Source organism: Diabrotica undecimpunctata, chromosome 8, assembly GCF_040954645.1.
Source record: "Diabrotica undecimpunctata isolate CICGRU chromosome 8, icDiaUnde3, whole genome shotgun sequence".
Taxonomy (NCBI): Eukaryota; Metazoa; Arthropoda; class Insecta; order Coleoptera; family Chrysomelidae; genus Diabrotica; species Diabrotica undecimpunctata.
Window position 1 is genome coordinate 135,438,911 of NC_092810.1, and position 20,188 is coordinate 135,459,098.

Here is a 20,188-nt window from a genome sequence, read left to right on the forward strand (position 1 = left end):
ATTATATTGTCAAGTATTTTTATTTTACAATGTCTTTGGTATTTTTCTCAAGAGACATTTAAAAAATTGAGATGCCGTAAGGATCCCTTTTCAAGAATATCTTTTATAATATTCTAAATTTCGGCAATATATTAATGCCATTATATATACAATAACAAGAAATCATAAATACGTAAAGACATTCATAAAATATTCAGTATTTACCTCGACGAATGATGTCTATCTTCTTCAGGCTCCTCTTTCAGAAACGAAGGTTGCAAGCTGAAACGCCTGCGAAATTGGTGTCTGCTCTTCATCAAACCTTTCTGCTGTTTTGACGCCAGACTTTACTGAAAAAAATATAGATTTTTAGTTTATTGTATTGAATGCACATTAAGATATTACAACAATTATTATTTTTTAAAAACTTGTTACATATTTTTATATAAATGAATTGTTGTGATTCTATAAGTACAGTGTGTAAAAGCCAAATGGAATAAATTCATTATTTAGGTTACTGTACATATTTATAAAAAATCCCGAAACATGTCAAATTTAAATTATAACTTGACATTCTTTAACGTAAAAATGCAACCCCTACCTTCAACCCCCTTAGAATGATAGGTACAACCCCCAATTTTTAAAATAGGAAGTATATATGTATATATTTTTAAAATAGGCTTGTGATATATCGTTTGAAATTTCTTTTCATTATCCATTCAACAATGTTGTCGCTTTCAAGTTTATTAAGATTAATTAAGATAAAATAAATTAAAATCATGTAGTTACCGAAATTCGCTACAATACAATCAAAAACTAAAATGTAATGCAAAACGTAATAAAATGTAGAACACGAAAGAGAACTATGAATGTTAATAAAGTAGGTGTTCAAAATGTTCACCGCGAACGTCTTGGCAACATCCTAATCTCAAATAAAACTGTTTTCTAACATTATTTAACATAACAGTGTCAGTTTTGTGCCTGAATTTCTTTTTTGCTTTAAGAATTTAGAAAAAAAAAGTAAAGTTCGTGTAACCTTCTGGCTAAGGTCTAGTGTTAAGGTTTTCAGGTCGCGCAAGCGCCCCTAACATGACCTAACAACTACTTTCGTAGCCGGGACCGACGGCTTTACGTGCCCTCCGAAGCACGGTGGCAGCTCAGTTAAATTAGAAATTTTTGTCGGTGCCGGGATCCGAACCCAGGCCCTCCAGCTTGTTAAGCCAGTAACATAGCCACTGAGCTACGGCTGCCACAAGAATTTAGAGGCTGGTAGAGGCTATGTTTTTTTTGCATTTATATTATTTTGTACGTTTGTAAGTTTTTTTAGCTTGGCTAAGGCATGTTTTCTTTGAAACAAGCCTTTTTAAGGCTTTGTTTAAATCGGTGTAATCATTCCAGTTGGAAAAATGAAAGATTACCCATAAACGATCATATCAATCACTTATTTTATATTTGCTGTCTTTTCTATAACAAACATTTGTTATTTATAGAAAAAGACAGCAAATACAAAATAAGTGATTGATATGATCCATCATGGGTAATCTTTCATTTTTCCGGCTGTACATAGGGTAAATGCACCAGTTGTTGGCCATGTACTAGTTATTGGCCTACTAATATGTTTTGATTAGAATTAGGAAAATGTTGGTATTTTGTTAATTCTAACTACTTTTTTAAAGTTTGGCAACATGTCTTCTAGAGTATGACACATCTAGTTTCAAGGTAACCATTAAATTTTAGTCAGTATTCGATGTTGAATGAGACACTGTTCTGTGCCGCTAGTTTGCAACCGAAATTTTGTTATTTACCTATAGAAACTTGTGTTGGTCGGTAAGTACTATATACTGCAATTTACTTTCTACTTTATATTTTATGTTTTTGTGAGAATATAGTGTATGTCCTGTTCCAAACTGCATAACGAATATAACGTTATTTATACAAATAACGTAAATTTTAAGGTGGCCAACTACTAATACATGAAATTATCAATGTATCAGTTATTGGCCTAGATGGCCAATAACTCAAACATTAGATTTTGTAAGAATCTAGTGATTGACATATGTTAATAACTAGTGTTTTATATGTGGCCAATAACTAATTAACATAAATTAGAAAATATGCCAAAACGATCTAAAACTGAAAACAATTATAAAAAAAAAGTATTCCGAAGACGATGTTAAAAAAGCGTTAGAGTTAATTAAAAATGGTATGAGTGAGCGAGAAGCCTCAAGAATTTTTAATATTCCCAGAGCCACTATAAGTTACCGGAAAAGTGAAAAATTACATTACAAGATAACCCATGGACCAGATCCATTTCTTTCGAAGGATGAAGAGGAACAACTGAAACTCTGGATTTTTCATTGTCAAAATAGAGGATTTCCTGTTCGTGTTGACGACATTAAGGACTCCGTTAAATCATTTTTAGAGAGTAACCCTAGAGTTAATCCATTTGTTGAAAATAGACCAGGTAGAACATGGCTATCAGCATTTCTAAAGCGCAATCCCAACATTTCGCTAAGGACTTCAGAGGGAGTGACATCAGCAAGTTCAAACATTAACCAAAGGGATATTACCAAATAGTTTGACAACATAAAATCTTATCTAAATAAAAAAGGACTTTCAGACGTTCTTCAAGACCCAACAAGAATCTTCAATGGTAACGAGACATGTTTTTATCTATGTCCCAAAAATAAAAAGTTTTGGCTATGAAGGGTTCCAGAAACGTCTATGAAATTGAACATAACCCAAAGGTTAACTTAACAGTTATGTTCACATTTTCTGCAATAGGCAATATTTTACCTCCTATGATAATTTATCCCCATAAAAGATTGCCAAATGATATACTAAGTGCTGTGCCGAATTCGTGGGGTGTTGGTTTAACTGAAAATGGTTGGATGGACAACAAAAACTTTTATGAATATATTGGAAATAATATATTTAACCCTTATTTAGATCGAAATAATATTACACGTCCGGTGATACTTTTTGTTGATGGGCATAAAACCCATTAAACTATACAGACAAGTCAACTTTGCACAGATTTAAAAATTATTTTTGTAGCTTTATATCCTAATGCCACGAGATTATTGCAACCAGCGGATGTGGCTGCATTTAAGCCTCTAAAAACTTTTTGGAACAAAGCTGTGCTTCAGTTTAGGAGAGACAACCCCCAAAAAGTGTTAACGAAAGTACAGTTTGCCCCTGTTTTAAAATCTGCTATAGATAGGTTAAATCCAGATGTTATCAGAAGTGGGTTTAGGGCATGCGGTATATTTCCTTGGAATTCTTCTGCTCTTGACTATTCAAAATATCTTAGGAAAGAATTTGAAACTGAAGATAATCTGAATAAGCACAATGACCAACACTTATTGATCCAAATACAACAATTTCTTATAAATAATTTTGTGAAATAGTTGGCAATGACAAAATTAAAGAGCTTTGTCGAAATAATTGTAAAACTCAATCTGATGATTACCAAATATTGAAACAAATCTTTTTAGCATCGGTAAAAATTTCTACAAACGACGAACAAGAAAATATTTTAGACGAAAAAGTAAAATTTTTAGATACAAGTGAAGTAATTTTCGATATAAATGATATACCTGTAATAATAGATGATACTGAAATTGTAAACATTCCTAAAATCGAGAACGAAACCTTGATGGTACCTGAGAATGAAATTTTCAACATGCAAAGAATACAAGAATATACAAATCAAGCTGAATCAAGTTTGACGAAAACGGTTAAAAAAGGTCAAAAAACCCGAGAAATCCCTAAACATTTCTGAAAATATATCTGTAAATGCTACAAATAAATCTATTGTGACTTACTTAATATGACCAGATACTCTAGTACGAAAAGGAAAGAAGGAAACTCAAAAGCTTCCATTTGTTCTAACTTCATCAGATAGAAGAAAAATAGAAAAAGAAAAATGGAAAAAAAAATTAGAAGAGGGGCGTAAAAAGGAACAGAGGAAACTTGAAAGAAAAGAAAAACAGAGTATTAAGGAAAATCAAAAAAAAAATAAAAAGCTCGAATAATAAAAATCCCAAAAAATTAGCTAAAACTTTTAAGTCTGAAGAGCAAAGTAGACAACCCATAGAAATGACCTCAACAAAATTAAAAAAAGGTGTAAAAGTTCACATTATCATTGAAAAATATCAAAAAAAGATAAAAATGCATTGAAAGTGTTTTCTCCTCTAAACCAGGAAAGTAGAAGTAACAATATTGAGGTTTTTGAGCCACCACTACCTGAATTTGTCAAAGTTCCTATACAAGAATCTCATTCTCACACAAAATCATCAAGCTCTGTAAATAACCAAGATAATATTGACATTTTCAACCATTCACCTACACCAGAAGTGAATTTGAGATTATCTCCGCAAATATTTCTCGCCCACACTAAATCTCCAAGCCCTGAGAAAAAAATTGCACCCAAACGGAAATTATTTGATGATAATACAGATCAGTCCTCAACAAAAATTACAATTCTATCTGATAATTTATTATCAAATATTCCTTCAGACTTTGAAAATCGAAACTTGTTATCAAACGTTCTTCCGCGTTTTAAAAATAAAACTTGGTATCAAACATTCCATCACATTTTAAAAACCAAAAAGTTACTAAAGGTGCGTGTTATATATGTGTACTAAATATTACAGAGTGTAAAGAAGGCATTAGATGCCAAATGTGTCTTAGAACATATCATGTAACTTGCATAACAAGATTCTATGGCGACACAGATCAAGTATATGTTTGCGAATCTTGCCAAAATAAAAAATAAAAGTTTACTTTGACATGTGTCTTTTTTTGTGTCCACATTCATCACAAAATCCTTGCTTACCCAAACACCTACCTATCTATCTATTTTAACTTACGAATTATTTGGTAAAATATCTCTTTAAAAAATGATGGCCAATCACTAACACATATGGTGTCAATAACTGGAACAGGGTGGCCAATAACTGGTTCATTTGCACGTTTACAAAAGAACACATATAAAATATTTTCACACATGAAATATTAACGTAATAAAATTTTGCAATATGTAGAAATAATAATAAAATTCCATGGTGTTAAAAATAGTTACAATAGGCCACAGTGACAAAACATTTCATAGATATATGGACGTGCTCTCCTTAAGAGGCCAATAACTGGTGCTCTTACCCTATATATGATATGAGTAAGAGAGAGACAGAAGATATATTATCTCTCTCTTTCTCTATCGGGAATATAAATGTTCCTTTTGTATATAATATATAATATTATATATATATAATATAATATATATTAATATTATTATTTATGTGATATGTTTTGTATTATTTATTAAATGTCCATAATTATTTCATTATTAGATTTCAAAATAATAATTACAATAAATCACTGCATAACTGTCAATTTTGAAATACGTTAGTGTCGATGTATGTATGTGAGTTCGAATCCCAATATGAATTTCCTTTTTTATTTTTGAAATATTTAAAAACTCCACGTTAGTCTTATTAAATATATGTAATATATGCAAAAATGTTAAATTTTAAAATAAAATGAAAATTTACAACATAATCCGAGTTGTTGGTTTTTTATTTTTATCTTCCACAAACATTTTTTGAAGTTATACTTCTATACGGGCGTTCGACGTTGGAAATTTGTGTGTATTCGTATATATTGAGTGAATCGACAAAATCATTACATATGTAAGATATAGGTAAGAGAGAGACAGAAGATATATTTTCTCTCTCCAGAATAAAAATGTTCCTTTTGTAAACATATTTAATATTTATTAATATTATTATTTTTTTATTATTATTATTATCATGGTAAATTGAACATATGCGTAAGTTATGTATATTGTCATTTTTAAATCCTTATGAATATTGCATTTTAATTTGTATTGTATTATAATATTGAATTATGTGGCAGTGTAATGTATTTTTATATTAATAACAAAATTAACAATGAATTTTACTGCAGAGTATGTGTAAAAAATTTTTTTTGCATTCAACTCCTTTTATACATATATGAAAATAAAAATATATATTTTTATTAAAATATTGATTCAATCCTTTATTTACTTACTATACTCCTATTACAGGTCAAATGTTTATATACAGCAAACGATGCACCATATACCTGTATACCTAATTCTTTTTCTCTTTCTGCTCTCTATTACCTATAGCATTACATATGTAATGATTGTGCAGATTGACTCCCATATAGATTTGTAACGACGAACGCGTGTATAGAAGTATAACTTTTACCGGCAGGCCCACTGGACTACCACACCCGTTTTTTTTAAATATTATTACGATAATTGTTTCCTTTCTATATGGGACAAATCTCATGAAACTATCGTAATAATTTTAATCGTTAGTTATATAACCGTTCTGCAAGTTTAATTTAGAAAAATTAATTATTAAACTTACAAAATTACCAAAAGCATAAACAAGAAAGTTCGCCTTTTCTGCAAATGGAACAACGATCTAAGACAGAATTTTATACAAATTATGGCTATTAATTTGATGTCTTTGCTATACCTATGCAAGGTAAACATCAATTATTCTAATTAAATACCCAGTAATTAAACACCGAGTAATAAACTGGAACCCCTAAGGATATGAAGGCGACCCTGCAATTCGAACAATAATGGAATCCGAGCTGCTGAAGATAAATAAAAGATGTTTATATAGGTCAATGTCAAGGCTAAACGTGACAAAGTCATCGACTTACTAAATATTATGTGTACACAAGCTTTTAGAAAGAGAATCAGGAATCGGTTAAGAAAGACTATTAAAACTACGAAAACGAATTTATTCTAGGTAACATGAGAGAACAGAAAATAAAAAATAAATCAATGGATATGTACAACTACTATTTTTACTATAGGGTATACCAATTTTTTAGTTTGTACATCTCTGAAAATGCTGAACATATTTAAACTAAAATGTTACTCAGACCTCCAGTAATACGTTTCGACATAAATTTATAATCAGTGACATAACTATTTGACGGTATGACGTTATTACCTACACAAAAAAATAATGGATAGAATGGTTAAAATTTTAAACTTTTATTTCAAATGCAACGCTGTAATATTTCTTTTATCTATAATATGTGCACCCACCATTTCTTTCACACCAAAAATGAATTTTGTTCTCCTTGAACTACGAAAAATAGATCCACAAATGAATGTATTGTTACGGTTTTGAAACAAATTTTTTTGTTGTGTTTTTTTGTGAATGGTTTTAGTAAAATGACATTTTTTGAACTAATTATCTGAATTTAATCCAAATAGTCTTTTAGTAACTCTTCGTATAAACAGTCTGTTTACAAAAGTGCCATTAGATAAAACTACAGATAAAAATTTAGAAGAAACTGATGATGCAATTGAGGGAAATGAGTGTTTGACTCAAAATCGTGGTAAAAGTAGGCGTTAATATTTAATTGTAGAAAATGATGATTATAAATCGGCAGATACTGTCATTTAACCAAAATTTGTGTCTCTGCATGTCACACGTGTTAAACCACAAACTACCCCTGATGACTTACGTAAAATGGTAGTTGTGTTATTTTTTAAAGTTGAATGTATGGGGCATACATAAAAAATTCCAGAAGCATAGAATTTCATGAGGAGCACTAATAATCAAGAAAATCTGGAGAGCCTGGAACAAAGATGTTTGGCCAAAGGATGCAGTAGTATCAAAGTTCTTTGTAAAGAGGAGGATACCAATGTGACTAGATTCTCTTTAAAAAATATTTATAAAGGAAAAAGTAATTTACAGATCATTCATTGTAACTGCTTATTCATTGCGTAAATCCTTTCTTGTTTTTTAAGTACTGGTCAATGATGCTTTAGCTGATTGTTTGTGTCTTAATAAGCACTGGCTTATACCTGATGAGCTATATACTGTCTAGCAGTATATAGCTCTAGTACTTTTGCAAGACGGTGAAGTCTCATATAGGTGTAGGTAAATATATCAGGGATAACATCAGTTTTAATCTTTTGAATCTTAAAAGCCTCTCTTCTAATGGGCACTATGAGATTACAGGTCTTCTTCTTCTTCATGTGCCGAGCTCGATTATCGAGCGTTGGCTATCAAATTGGCTAAAGAAATTTTGTTGACGGCAGCTCGGAAAAGAGATGCAGAGGATCTGTTAAACCAATCTCTCAGGTTTCTAAGCCATGACGTTCTTCTTGGATCTGGCCCTCTTCTTTCGTCTACCTTGCCTGGTATTATTAAATAAAGTATATTATATCTTTTTGGGTGGCGCATAACATGGCCAAAATATTCAAGTTTGCGATTTTTAGCTGTTTTGACGACTTCCGTAACTTTTCCCATCCGATGCAAAACAACTTCGTTGCGAACTCTATCCACCCAACTTATTTGTAGGATTCTCCGATACACCCAGATTTCAAAGGCTTCCAGTTTCTTGGGAAGTGTATCCGTGAAAGTCCAAACTTCGACACCATACAAAAGAGTAGAGAACACATAACATCTCACTAATTTAATTTTCAGACTTAAAGTAATCTTGTTTTCACATAACAGTTTCTTTATCTTAAAGAATGCAGTTCTGGCCTTCTCTATCCGTATTCTAATTTCTTTGCTCATGTCCCAGTTCTCATTTAGATTACAACCAAGGTAAGTGATACTGTTAGTTCTCTCCAGTTGTTCACCATAAGCTGTTACCACTTCCGGTTGTATTGGCGTTTTACTGACGACCATCACCTTTGTCTTTGCGGTGTTTAGCTTAAGGCCATATTCGTCATACGTTGTGGTAATCCTATTAATTAGATGTTGAAGTTCTTCGTAATTGGTTGCAATTAGCACTGTGTCATCCGCATATCTCAAATTATTAATATTGACGCCATTCATTTTTATACCACATTGAACATTATCCACTGCTTTATTGAAAACGAACTCAGAATAGATGTTAAATAGTAACGGGGACAAAATGCAGCCCTGCCTTACTCCTCTTCGTATTTGAAGCTCTTCAGAAGTGTCCCGGCCAATCCTGATGTTTGCACGTTTATACCAGTAAAGATTTTTAATAATACGTAGGTCTTTATCATTAATACCTACCTGCTGAAGAATGGCTATCATTTCAGTATGTTTTACTTGATCAAAGGTCTTCTCAAAGGCAATAAAACACATATAAACTGGATGTCCGATATCTCTGCATCTCTGTACCATAACTTGAATACTAAATAGTTCTTGTTCCAAGGTTATTGCGGAATCCAAACTGTGTGTCACCAAGTTGTTGTTCTATTTTTTGGTACATCCTAGAGTGCAAAATTCGTAGAAATATTTTTATAACTTTAAACCTTAATATCTCAGCTTTCTTATTTCGTATCTTATCATTATGTTGCAATAAGGTCTTCAATTCATAAGTTAACTAAATGAATTTTTATAATCTGGGCAACGAAGTACGACAAATTAAAAAAAACGTTAATTGCTTTCGTTGATTTGAACCAGAGATATTGCGACTTTTATAAATTTAAATTTATGAATTTAGTTTTTGAAAAAGCAAAATCTAGAAATAAAAAAGGTTAGCTTGGGTTCTAAGCGTAGTAGTACAAGGTATTTCTATAAAATAATTAACTTTCTATAATATTTTGAAGCATCTGAGTTATTGTAAATGGTTATAAGCTTAAAATCAAAGTACATTTGTAAACCTATTTTACAATATTTAACATAAATTATTATGCTAAAATGTTAAATGATTTAATTTGATTTCTCTTCAAGTTGGTGCTTTAAGAATTCAAATAGACTCAACCCTAGACAAGGAAAGATAGAGAACAGGTAACACTCATTTAATAAACCTTCGAAAACAGTTTCAATGTGACCACCATGTTTTGGTGCCTGTATGTTGCCCAGTACTACCTATACAGGCTTACCAGGTCTACTGATTTTTCAGTAGATCTACTGATTTCAACTTCAATTTACTGATTTACTGAAACACTATATCGATCTACTAAAAACTATGTAATGATAAAATCATGTTCAAAATGTGATCATTATGTCAGTGTTCAATTATAAATTTTGAAAATATTCTATTATTATTATTATCCTAATATTACTATTATTATCCATTATTCTCAATCTACTGAAGAAATAAAATATGACCTGGCAACCTTACTGGTGCCGGTTTGGCTTCAGTCAATTCCATACGATTACGCGTCCCCTCTCTTTCCTTGTCTAAGGACTCAACAGTTTACATAATATCGTTATAGGGAAAAGCGTAAGAATAAAGTAAAGCTTCAATTTTGCAATAGCTATAACGTTATATTGGTGGTATTGTCCTTATTATCGCACGCCATAAAATTTGTGAATTTTTGGAAAATTTATTAATAATTTTCAGAAATCAATGTTTGAATCTATTTTTGCAATAATTAAGCAACGAATTAACAAAAATGGCTTTACAAACCCTCATTTTAAAGGGTTGTCTATGCTTTTTCAGTAAAACTGGGTCATTACAAGTAATTTAGCGATCTTTACCTTCTGTATTTTAAAATTAAATAGGGATCTGACATTGTTTATATATTAATGACGTTTAATCTTTTGGATATTTTGTTAATTACATCTTGAATCAACAAGTTTATCAAAAGAAGTTGTTAGAGCACCTGCATCATGGAGGGTCATGACAAAATCGTGAGTTCTCTGGTCCATTCGTGTTATAAATGTCCAATTAGTCTCAGTTTTTTTATTATTATTTACCTGATATTTTTCTTAATTAATTTAGTTTTGGAAAAATAAATTACGTAAATCTTTTAATAAGTTTTTGTCATTACAAATTCCGTGTTTTACTTTCAGATTGCCCAATTCTTTATTTGCCCATCCACAAAAAGTTTCGAGATTTTCTTTTTGTTTTAACACCAACTTCCTTGGAAACTTTATTAAAAAGCTAACAAACTTCGTTTGTAAGATTTACTTGTTTTGCGAGATGAAAAACTTTATCCATTTTCATTTTCTGGGTATTGCAGATACTGCTGAAAATCTTTTATATTAACCCAACACGCAACTCATCCATTTCGGACGGACGCTGAAGCTCTGCAAACATTTTTCATCGTATTTATCGTTCGTGTACAGGCCATAAAAGGGACAGATTTGTTCGTCAAGATCGGTAAGTGTAGGGTAAACGACATAACATAAATAAAATAATAACATAAACCTGTTAAAATGATAAACTGATTTAATCTTTTACAACGTTGTACTAAAAAAGATTTAATCTTTATTTATATATCAATATTGTACACATTTCATTAGTCACCACTTTTTTTCTGCTGGTTCTAAAAAATCTTTGACATAATTTATGATTTAAATTTTACTTCTGTTGCTGAGAGATTTTGTAGTTGTTCTTCCAACATATCCTTCTTGTAGCGGGGTTCTCTTTATCAACGATCCTTCTTTGAATTACTACTCTATTTAAATTTCTTTCTCAACGATGCTCTACAACCTTCCCATATCTAACGAAAACATTTTTAGTACCAATTTTTATTTATTTATTTAATTAATTTTCAGTTAGTTCGTTTGGTATGAGGGATTTTAGTAACTGTAGTTACAGTTGAATGGTTCTTTACCTCTGCGTCATCATTTAAAGCATACTAAATAAAGCTATTTTCAAATTCTGCAATAACTTTGGCAAATATTGTTCTATAATAATAGCGCGACATGCTTCCGTAATTCTTTCTCGCAATTCCCCAAGTGACACATGTTGAGTTTTATAAACAACTGACTTGAGGTAACCCCATAGAAAAAACACAAGTGGCGGTGGGTCTGGTGACCTCGGCGCCCACTTAATAAGACCTCTTTTTCCAATCCATTTGTTTGGATAATTAGTATCCAACCAGTGCCTAACTGTAGCTGCATAGAGAGGAGGTGCTCCATCTTGTTGAAAGTGCAGCAAATTTTCGTCTAGAGCTAGGTTGCCTTGATCGTCCCTTTGGTTCTCTAATGATGTTTTTAATCATATCAAGATAAATGTCGCAACTTAAATTGCCTGGCATGAACAAGGGTCCAATTATAGCATCGCCTAATATTCACACCCAAACATTCAGTTTTTCAGGATATTACGTGTGACCTTCTCTAAATCGATGCAGGTTCGCATCACTTCAGTACCGAAAGTTATGTTAATTTTTATTACCATTCAGCATAAAACTACATTCATCAGTGAAACAAATATTTTTTAACATTCTCGGTTCAACGCGAATACTTTCAGTCATGAGTTCACAAAACTCAATTCGTCGGTCTAGATCATCATCGCGTAGTTCATGAAGAATTTGTATTTTGTACGGGTAAAACTTATGTAATTTCAACACCTTTCTAACCGACTTATGTGAAAGTCATGTCATTGAAGATACTTGACGTGTTGAAACAGTAGGCTCGATTGCAAAATTTCCAAGGACCTCAATTTGGGATGCTTTTTTATGCAGTAATCTTGGGGCATCCCTTTTTTTATTTTGCTCTGATCCCGTTTCTCCAAACTTTTCAACTAAATCGCGGATGTACACGTAACTTACATTTTTGTCCCGATGCCTTTCATAAATTATTTGAGCTGTTCGTAAATAACACTGGTTCTGGGATACCATGCGTTCAGGTATACTGTAAACCATCGTGATAACTACAGCTGAATGACAGTACTGATCGTACAAGTGATGAAAACTAATGAAATTTAAAATTCGCAAACAAACCAAAAATTATTGAATCTGACAGAACCCAAAAAACAGATGTTTTCAACTTGTTTTGCAAAAATGGCAAATTAAGCTTTTATTTACCAAAAAAAAATTCCGAAGGGCACTTATTATTAAAAATAATATTCCGGAAGATAGCATTAGTAATACAAAAGTCATAGTAAACCGGCTGATAATAACACCCTGTATAATTATTAAAAAATAATTATACAGGGTCATTAGCAGAATCAACAAAAACTTTATTAAATTTACCATTTAAGCCAAAGTTTCACAATTATTGCTTCACCCTGTAATAATTATTTATACCATTGGATAGCATTTTTATAGTCTTTTAAATGATACATCATAAGTGGAGGTTTGCAATTTAAACTTTTTTGGTTGTGGTAGGTGGGGTCTAGGGAGTTGATGTGGGCGAGTTTTCTTTCATGTCATTTTAGTTCCCCTTACTATCCTAGAAACGGTTTCAAGACAAAACAGAAAAGAACTCTTAACAGTCACACTTCTAACTGTTCTTGATTCTCCAATCCTACCTTCATAACCACCGAATGAATATGTTGTGTATATAATGAATTTATGAATCTGTATTAAGAATACTCTAGCTACCGTCCAGACCAAGTTGAAGTAGTAGTCCAAGTTTCAGAGTAGTGTGCTTAGACACTTTTATACACTGGCGACTTACCAACGATAGTTAATTCCACCATAGCCTAATTTAGACATCACACTCCAATCCAATTATCGCTTCACATCGACTTCAGAGAATGCTAAATGATATCTAGCAGTGTTTAAAGAAATGGCGCATCAAAGTAAATGAAATGAATAAAGTCGGTACATATTACGTTCACAGACCGCAGAGATAACTGTCCACTATCCTTAACAATCAGCAGCTTCCCCAAAGAGAAGATGCCAAATACCTAGGTATGCACCTGGACAAAAGAATTACATGGAAAAACATATCTTCACAAAAAAGAAGCAACGAGGAGTCACACTCAGCATAATGTTTTGGCTCATGGGCCGTAAATCAACGTTTTCACTAAAAAATGCGCTCTTAATATAAAAGATAATCATAAAGCACTTCTAAGCTGAACTTTGACGTTCAGCTTCTGTCGAACAACATCGAAATATTAGAAAGATTCTGGTCCAAAGTGTTACGCATGATTATCAACGCACCACGGTTCATCTCAAATTGCAATATTGCTATAGATCTTAAAATGATGACGGTTAAAGCTGATTATTAATTATTCCAAAAACTATGCCCTACGCTTAAGCAATACGCAGACACCCAAACGTCTTAGCAGCGAAATTAATGACCGATCCAATTGCCAGACGCAGGCTGAAACGCTTCGTTCCGAAAGACCTACCTAACAGATACTAGACTGAAGTGAAGTGTAGTGAATACAAATCCCATAGTTAAAATATCACTTTTAGTTTAGTGAGATTGTTTAGAATAAAAAGGAACATATCAGTTGATTGTTCCTTAATTGTTTGTTAGTCAGTTGTTAAATAATTTACTTATTGTATCATTGATACAGATTGTAAATTTATTGGGATTAAAAAAAACCCACATACAGTAATAACGCGCTATAAGAAATATTCACTTCTGTCGGCACTCCCCAAGTGCCACGCGACGTTTTTTATCGAATGTATCTCTAGTCTCACATTTTTCTCTTAACCAAAATATTTTAGCTTCTTTATATTTTACTTAAATATTCTTGTGTTAATCATACTCTATATTTGCTTTCATTTTTTTCTTCCCTTCTTTTCATTTATCCATTGACTTTAAAAGTATATCATTTATAGTTTCATTCTAACTGTAGTATTACTTACTTGTGTCATAATTTACAAATTCTAGTTGTTTCTAAATAAATTATGTTTCTAGACACTTCTGATTGTCTAATAATAACTTGTTCTATATAATATTTAATTCTGTAAAACATGCGGAGCTTTCACCATTCCCACAAAGGATTATTAGTATCTACTGCAGTAAATATAACCTTCAGTATATCTCCCAACGAATTAACTTAATATTCAAAAAGTTATAGAAAGAGAAAGGAGAACATACCGTGCAATACGTATGCTGCTAATTAAATTGTTATGTCTTAGAGTTTTGAATTTAATTAACAGAGATACAATTAGCTTTTGTTTACTACAAAATAATATTTTAACCTACCACACACTTGAAAAGAAAGAACACCTATCATAGCAAGCTAAATATAGATTTTAGGTGTATAATTGGATTTAAATTAATATAAATTAAATTTCTTAACTTTTCAGACTCCAAATAAAGATACAAAAACATATAATACTAGAATATTTCCCGATTCTAACGCATAGAGATTCTAGAACGTATTATGTTTTACTAAAATGCTTTTGTTTTGTCACACCAAAATTATTCTATGCAGATTTATTTTGATATTCTGAATAAATACAAAAAATGTAAAATAAAACTTTTTAAGACGCCCAAAACGGTACACTGCAATTAAGCTATAGCATACTTCTTATGGTTTCTATTCCTCTGATATATTTTTCCGTCGGTTTTTAAAATAACGGCATTTTACTGACAAAATTGTCAAAAAATAAATGAAATTTTTTCAGCTCCCAATTTGATCTAACAATATCAACATAACTGAGTACCACACCTATACCGTCACCAAAATCCTTGTATTACTGACAAAATTGTCAAAAAATAAATGAAATTGTTTCAGCTCCCAATTTGATCTAACAATATCAACATAACTGAGTACCACACCTATACCGTCACCAAAATCCTTGTATTTAGGCAATACGTGTGTCGATGCTCCCTGATTGACAGTGAGTTTCAGTTCGGTTCGAGTAGCCGAACAGTGCGGACGTGCTTCAGAGAGATCGTGACGTCAGTTAAGCAGATAAGAGAACAATAGGGCTTTCATGGTGCTTGTCAGCACCCAGTGTGTGTAAGCACTGATAGTGATTGTCCTTTGTTCTCAAACAAAGAAAACAGCGAATGAACCGTTGTTATCAGTATAACCGTTGAAGACCGTTGAATTTATTGGCGCCTTCACGGATACCGGTAATAGCGGTAAATTCTAAACACATACGGGTTAATCACAGTGGGTCCGTAAGGGATGACACTGCGAGGCTTGGAATAGTAGCAATTCAAGTCGAGCAGCAACAGCCCCCTGCCCCTGTGGTATAGAGAACTGCAAGTGGAACCCTCCCTGTCAACACAGGGAGTGAACTACCGAGTAGGCTCCTGGGACGGCACCCAGAATCCGGACTGGCAGCGGCCAGCACGGACGAAAAAAACAGAGTCTCTAAAGTAAGATACTTCTATCTTGTTCGAACAAATTGTTCACTGCCGTAAGGCTACATGGCGTTAAACTCCCCCCCAGAAAGTCCCGACACGCACGTGTCGGAACTAGAAGATGAAGTCAGCGACAATCCCTTGTCGCCCATTCCACAGGTCGACACTTTTAATTACTATGATATGTTAGATAACGAGTTAACCGAATTAATCACGGAAATTAAAAAACCGCGCGAACAACATACGCAATCTCAAGAGGACATCATGGACGATGACACCCATAAGAAGAGAGCCCTCCCTGACGACTCGGACAACGAAGTCGAAGAACTGAAAAAGACCAAAAAAGAAGACCTAGAACTAATGGAAAAGACAGAGATGCTCCAAGCCATTGAGAAGCTCCAAAGAATCAAAGAAGTGCAGCATCAATGTTATAGGAAAACACAAGAGGACCTGCAAGCCCAAATCAAGGACCTGCAGAAAACAATTAAAGAAAAAGACGCCGACAACAGACATCTCACGGACAAAATAATGGCCCCTCTTGAAAAAAAAGAAGAAAACGAAAAGGACGACTCCACGAAGAAAACAGAAAAATCAAAAAAGAGTAGCTAACAGCATAATACTACCCTCCCTAACTTATGCATCTGCCGCCTGGGTACACACATGCAAATCGAACAGGAAGAAAATCCAAACAACACAAAATTGGATAATAAGAGAAGCTCTGAACCTACCCAACTATGTACCGCTAAAGTACCTCTACAGGACTCAGGAGAGAAAAGAATATTAAGAATCATGGACGAAAGAGCCCATAAGATCTTTAACGAGGCCAGAAACCATCCAAATATAAAATTAAGAGAGTTGACAAACTACGACATAAACCACAGACTGGTACATAAACGGCCAATGCAACAGCTCATAGGATATAGGAATTAAGAAACATGAAGAAATGAGATAGCCACAGAGTAAACTGAAAGAAACAGGTAGACAGTGAGCAACAAAAAAATCTAGTATTAAGTACAATATACACCGAGGTGTGTGCAGGTACTATACACCCGGGAATGCACACCTCAAATACACCCACACTTAGTAGATAGATTAGAATTAGATTAGCTATAGGTATATACACGGAGTGTGTGAGAGCGTTATACACTTGGGAATGCACACTCCATAGTTAGGTTAATATAAGTAGATAGGAAAAAACAACAAAATGCTCACTGGCTAATAAAACCACGCTACTAAAAATAAAAAAATCAAAAAACGCATCTTTCCAATTAACACCATCGTTAATAATAGGAAAAAATCTTACGAACTGACAACGACGGAAGTTAGCATAACCCGCGAAACCGGGAATTATATCATCTGATTCTGTGGCTAATCGGGATATAGAACGGAGATAATTAATAAACCGAGGAAAAAATGTTTGGAAAAAACTGTAAGTCAATTACATACAGTTATGAATTAAAAATATAAAGCAAAATAAAAATATAGTCAAAGCCAATAGGCATAGGCCCTTCAGGCAAAAAAAAATCGCGAACTCTGAGCATTGAGACTATGTGCGGCAAACATGAGCTTGATGGCCGGCCATCCTTTCGGGCGCCCAGCCGACGACGAGAACAAAATCCGGTTTGTCAAATCGTCGGCTGAGCGAACGAGCACACAAACACTTCTGATCAGAGAGCCGCTAGTCACGGCTGGGGACTCTCTGATCAGAACACACGAAATTTTAGGGACTCCAGTCCCGACGTTAAGACAAATAAATAGAAACAGTAAAGTAAATAGGGAGAAAAACCGACATTTAGGCTACCCCTACAGTCAGGTGGCATAACCACAACTACTAAAAACGGAAGGTACTTCATTACCCTTAGTACCTTAGTAAATTCTAAGATCATAAGCCTCCTCACGTTAGTTATACGCTGAGGAGGGGTGGAGGAAAAGCCTGGGGGTCAGATAGGTACCATCTCGACTAGCGAGGTGTGACCGGTTTGATCTTCGAGCATGTGGATCCCTATCTTATATTGGTATACACATGCTCCTAGGGGTAGGGTTGATCACCTCGTGTGTTAATGTGTGTGTGTGTGTGCTCCCTGATTTGGTTCAAACCACGTCATGTGATCATTTTTGTTACATCCAACCCAAAGGTTATATCTCCATTTTATCGGTTAATATCCGTGACGCATGAAATAAGGAACCATGGCTTCATCAAAGCTGCAGTTCTCTTCTGTAACTGCAATTTTTATAACATTGTGATTTTGTAACCTAAAGAGAGGTATAACTTTACTGAATTTGTCACAATAGTGCAAATTATTATTATCGGCTATATTCAGAACGTCCATTATAAAACTAAACTTATCCCTAAAAAGTGCTCCAGAAACTACGAAATTACAAACGTCTTTATCTTTTTTCGAAACATTTTCTTCATTGGGTACTGAGCATAACCACTAAGAATAGGGATTCCTACGAATTTTTTAATTTCTTGGATACATATAAGCTTATTTTTCCTATTTTTTATAGTTGCATATCTATTAAATTCGACAACCGGTAAATCAAAAATTCCTTCATCGAACAACTTTGTAAACCAGTCTATGGAAGTATCTTCTATACCAGTATTGAGATCATTATCTTTTGACCAATCATCAAGTATTTCCGCTTCCTCCGAGATGTTTACTCCTTCAGACTAGTGGTATTGCCGTGGAATTTTCAAAACTTTCTTAGGTTAAACCAAATTTTATAATGAAATATCATCATCCAAGTTGGAATTAACCAGATGAGGGACATGAATATCAGCTACTGTTCTCAAAATATTTAAAGGCAAATTATCCGGAGACACGTTTTCTTACACATAGGTAACATAACTATATCAGCTTGAGAATGGGGAAATTTTTCTTCTTTTAACATCTCATTAAGACCTCATGTAAAGAAAAATATCTGAAAAAATAAGCAGTATGTTTATAACACTATCAACAAATTCTTTTTGGCTAAATACTAAGTGAAATAAACAAAGAAAGCCATTGTTTACTATAACTACTTAACTTTATAATTTTTATGCCATAAAAGTGCATAATCCTGACGTCCTATATGTAGGACGGAAGTACATTTTACCAAAAGTATAATAATTATTTCTTACCTTGTAAATCTGATTCCATGTTCAGCCATATTTTACGTTATTTACAACCGCAAAACAAGTAGACGCTTCAAGCGATATGAACAAACTAAACAATAATAAGACTATTCGTCCTTAAGTAATATTTTATGATAGACGGCGTTGTCAAATTTAATCCAGGGCCGCGTTAAGATATTTTTGAAATTGGCGTCCTACATACAGAACGTCAGGGTTATTAGCTTTAAACTTTAGTCCTAGAACCTTTTACAATAGACCATCTTAAAGGTCTAAACTTTTCTTTTTATTCAATGTACCATTGCATATACCTAAAACTGCGTAGAAAAAAGTTATAGAACAATGTTTGCGAAAAAATAGGGAAAATGGCATAAAAATGATGTGAGTGCCGGACTTCAGATAATCGTATATCAGATACTTTTATCAAACGTCATTTTGAAGACGAAGAATAGAAGTTTTTTTCTATAAATGAATCCCTATACCTATACTCTCGTGAAAAAAAAGTTATGGGGCAAAAAAGTCAGGCGTTGTCGTGTTTTTTTTTGTTTCGTTTTTGATTATATTATTGACAAAAAAATATTTTTGATTTTAGGTGACATTTCAAAAGGAAATTTAATTTTAAAAACTTTTCTGTAGATTTATATGTACGAAAAGTGCATAGAATTTATATTATAGATTTTTATATTTGATCCATTAACCATATGAAATAATAAAACTTCTTTAAAGTTGTAGTTTCTTGCTAAAGTACTTAATCAATAACCAAACACTAGTGTAATCTAGTCTAAGTAGTATATCTGTTTAGAGTTTATATTAAAGTTTCCGTTTTCTGACCAATACACTGACCATAATTTCACTTGATCTGCCACACTTAAGTGAAAGCGCTGCGCTACGTACTGGTCCAAAAATATCTATTAAATTTTATTTAGCAAAAAAGTTAGTGAAAAATTGTCAGGAAGCTGGGAATCCAATTAATAAAAAAACGAGAAACTGAAGTGCCTGTAGTTGATAAATCTAGTGAAGTTGCAGTATTAGGATTTGTTCACTCAAATTCCATGTTAAGTTTGAGACAAGTAGCAGCTATATCTGGAATTAACCGAACTAGCGTCCAAGATATTTGAAGGAGAACAAATGC

At 32.9% G+C, this 20,188-nt stretch overlaps 1 protein-coding gene across 5 annotated transcripts in view; it reads right to left on the reverse strand.

Annotated features, from left to right (window-relative positions):
- LOC140448063 (ras-related protein Rap-2b) overlaps positions 1-20,188 on the reverse strand; it is a 431,656-nt gene that overhangs the window by 133,880 nt on the left and 277,588 nt on the right. For all 5 annotated transcript variants that reach the window (XM_072541113.1, XM_072541116.1, XM_072541115.1 and 2 more), the window contains exon 2: positions 205-329. In XM_072541113.1, the coding sequence (XP_072397214.1) occupies positions 205-296 (92 nt within the window). In that variant the 5' untranslated portion in view covers positions 297-329. The remainder of the gene's footprint in view (positions 1-204; positions 330-20,188) is intronic.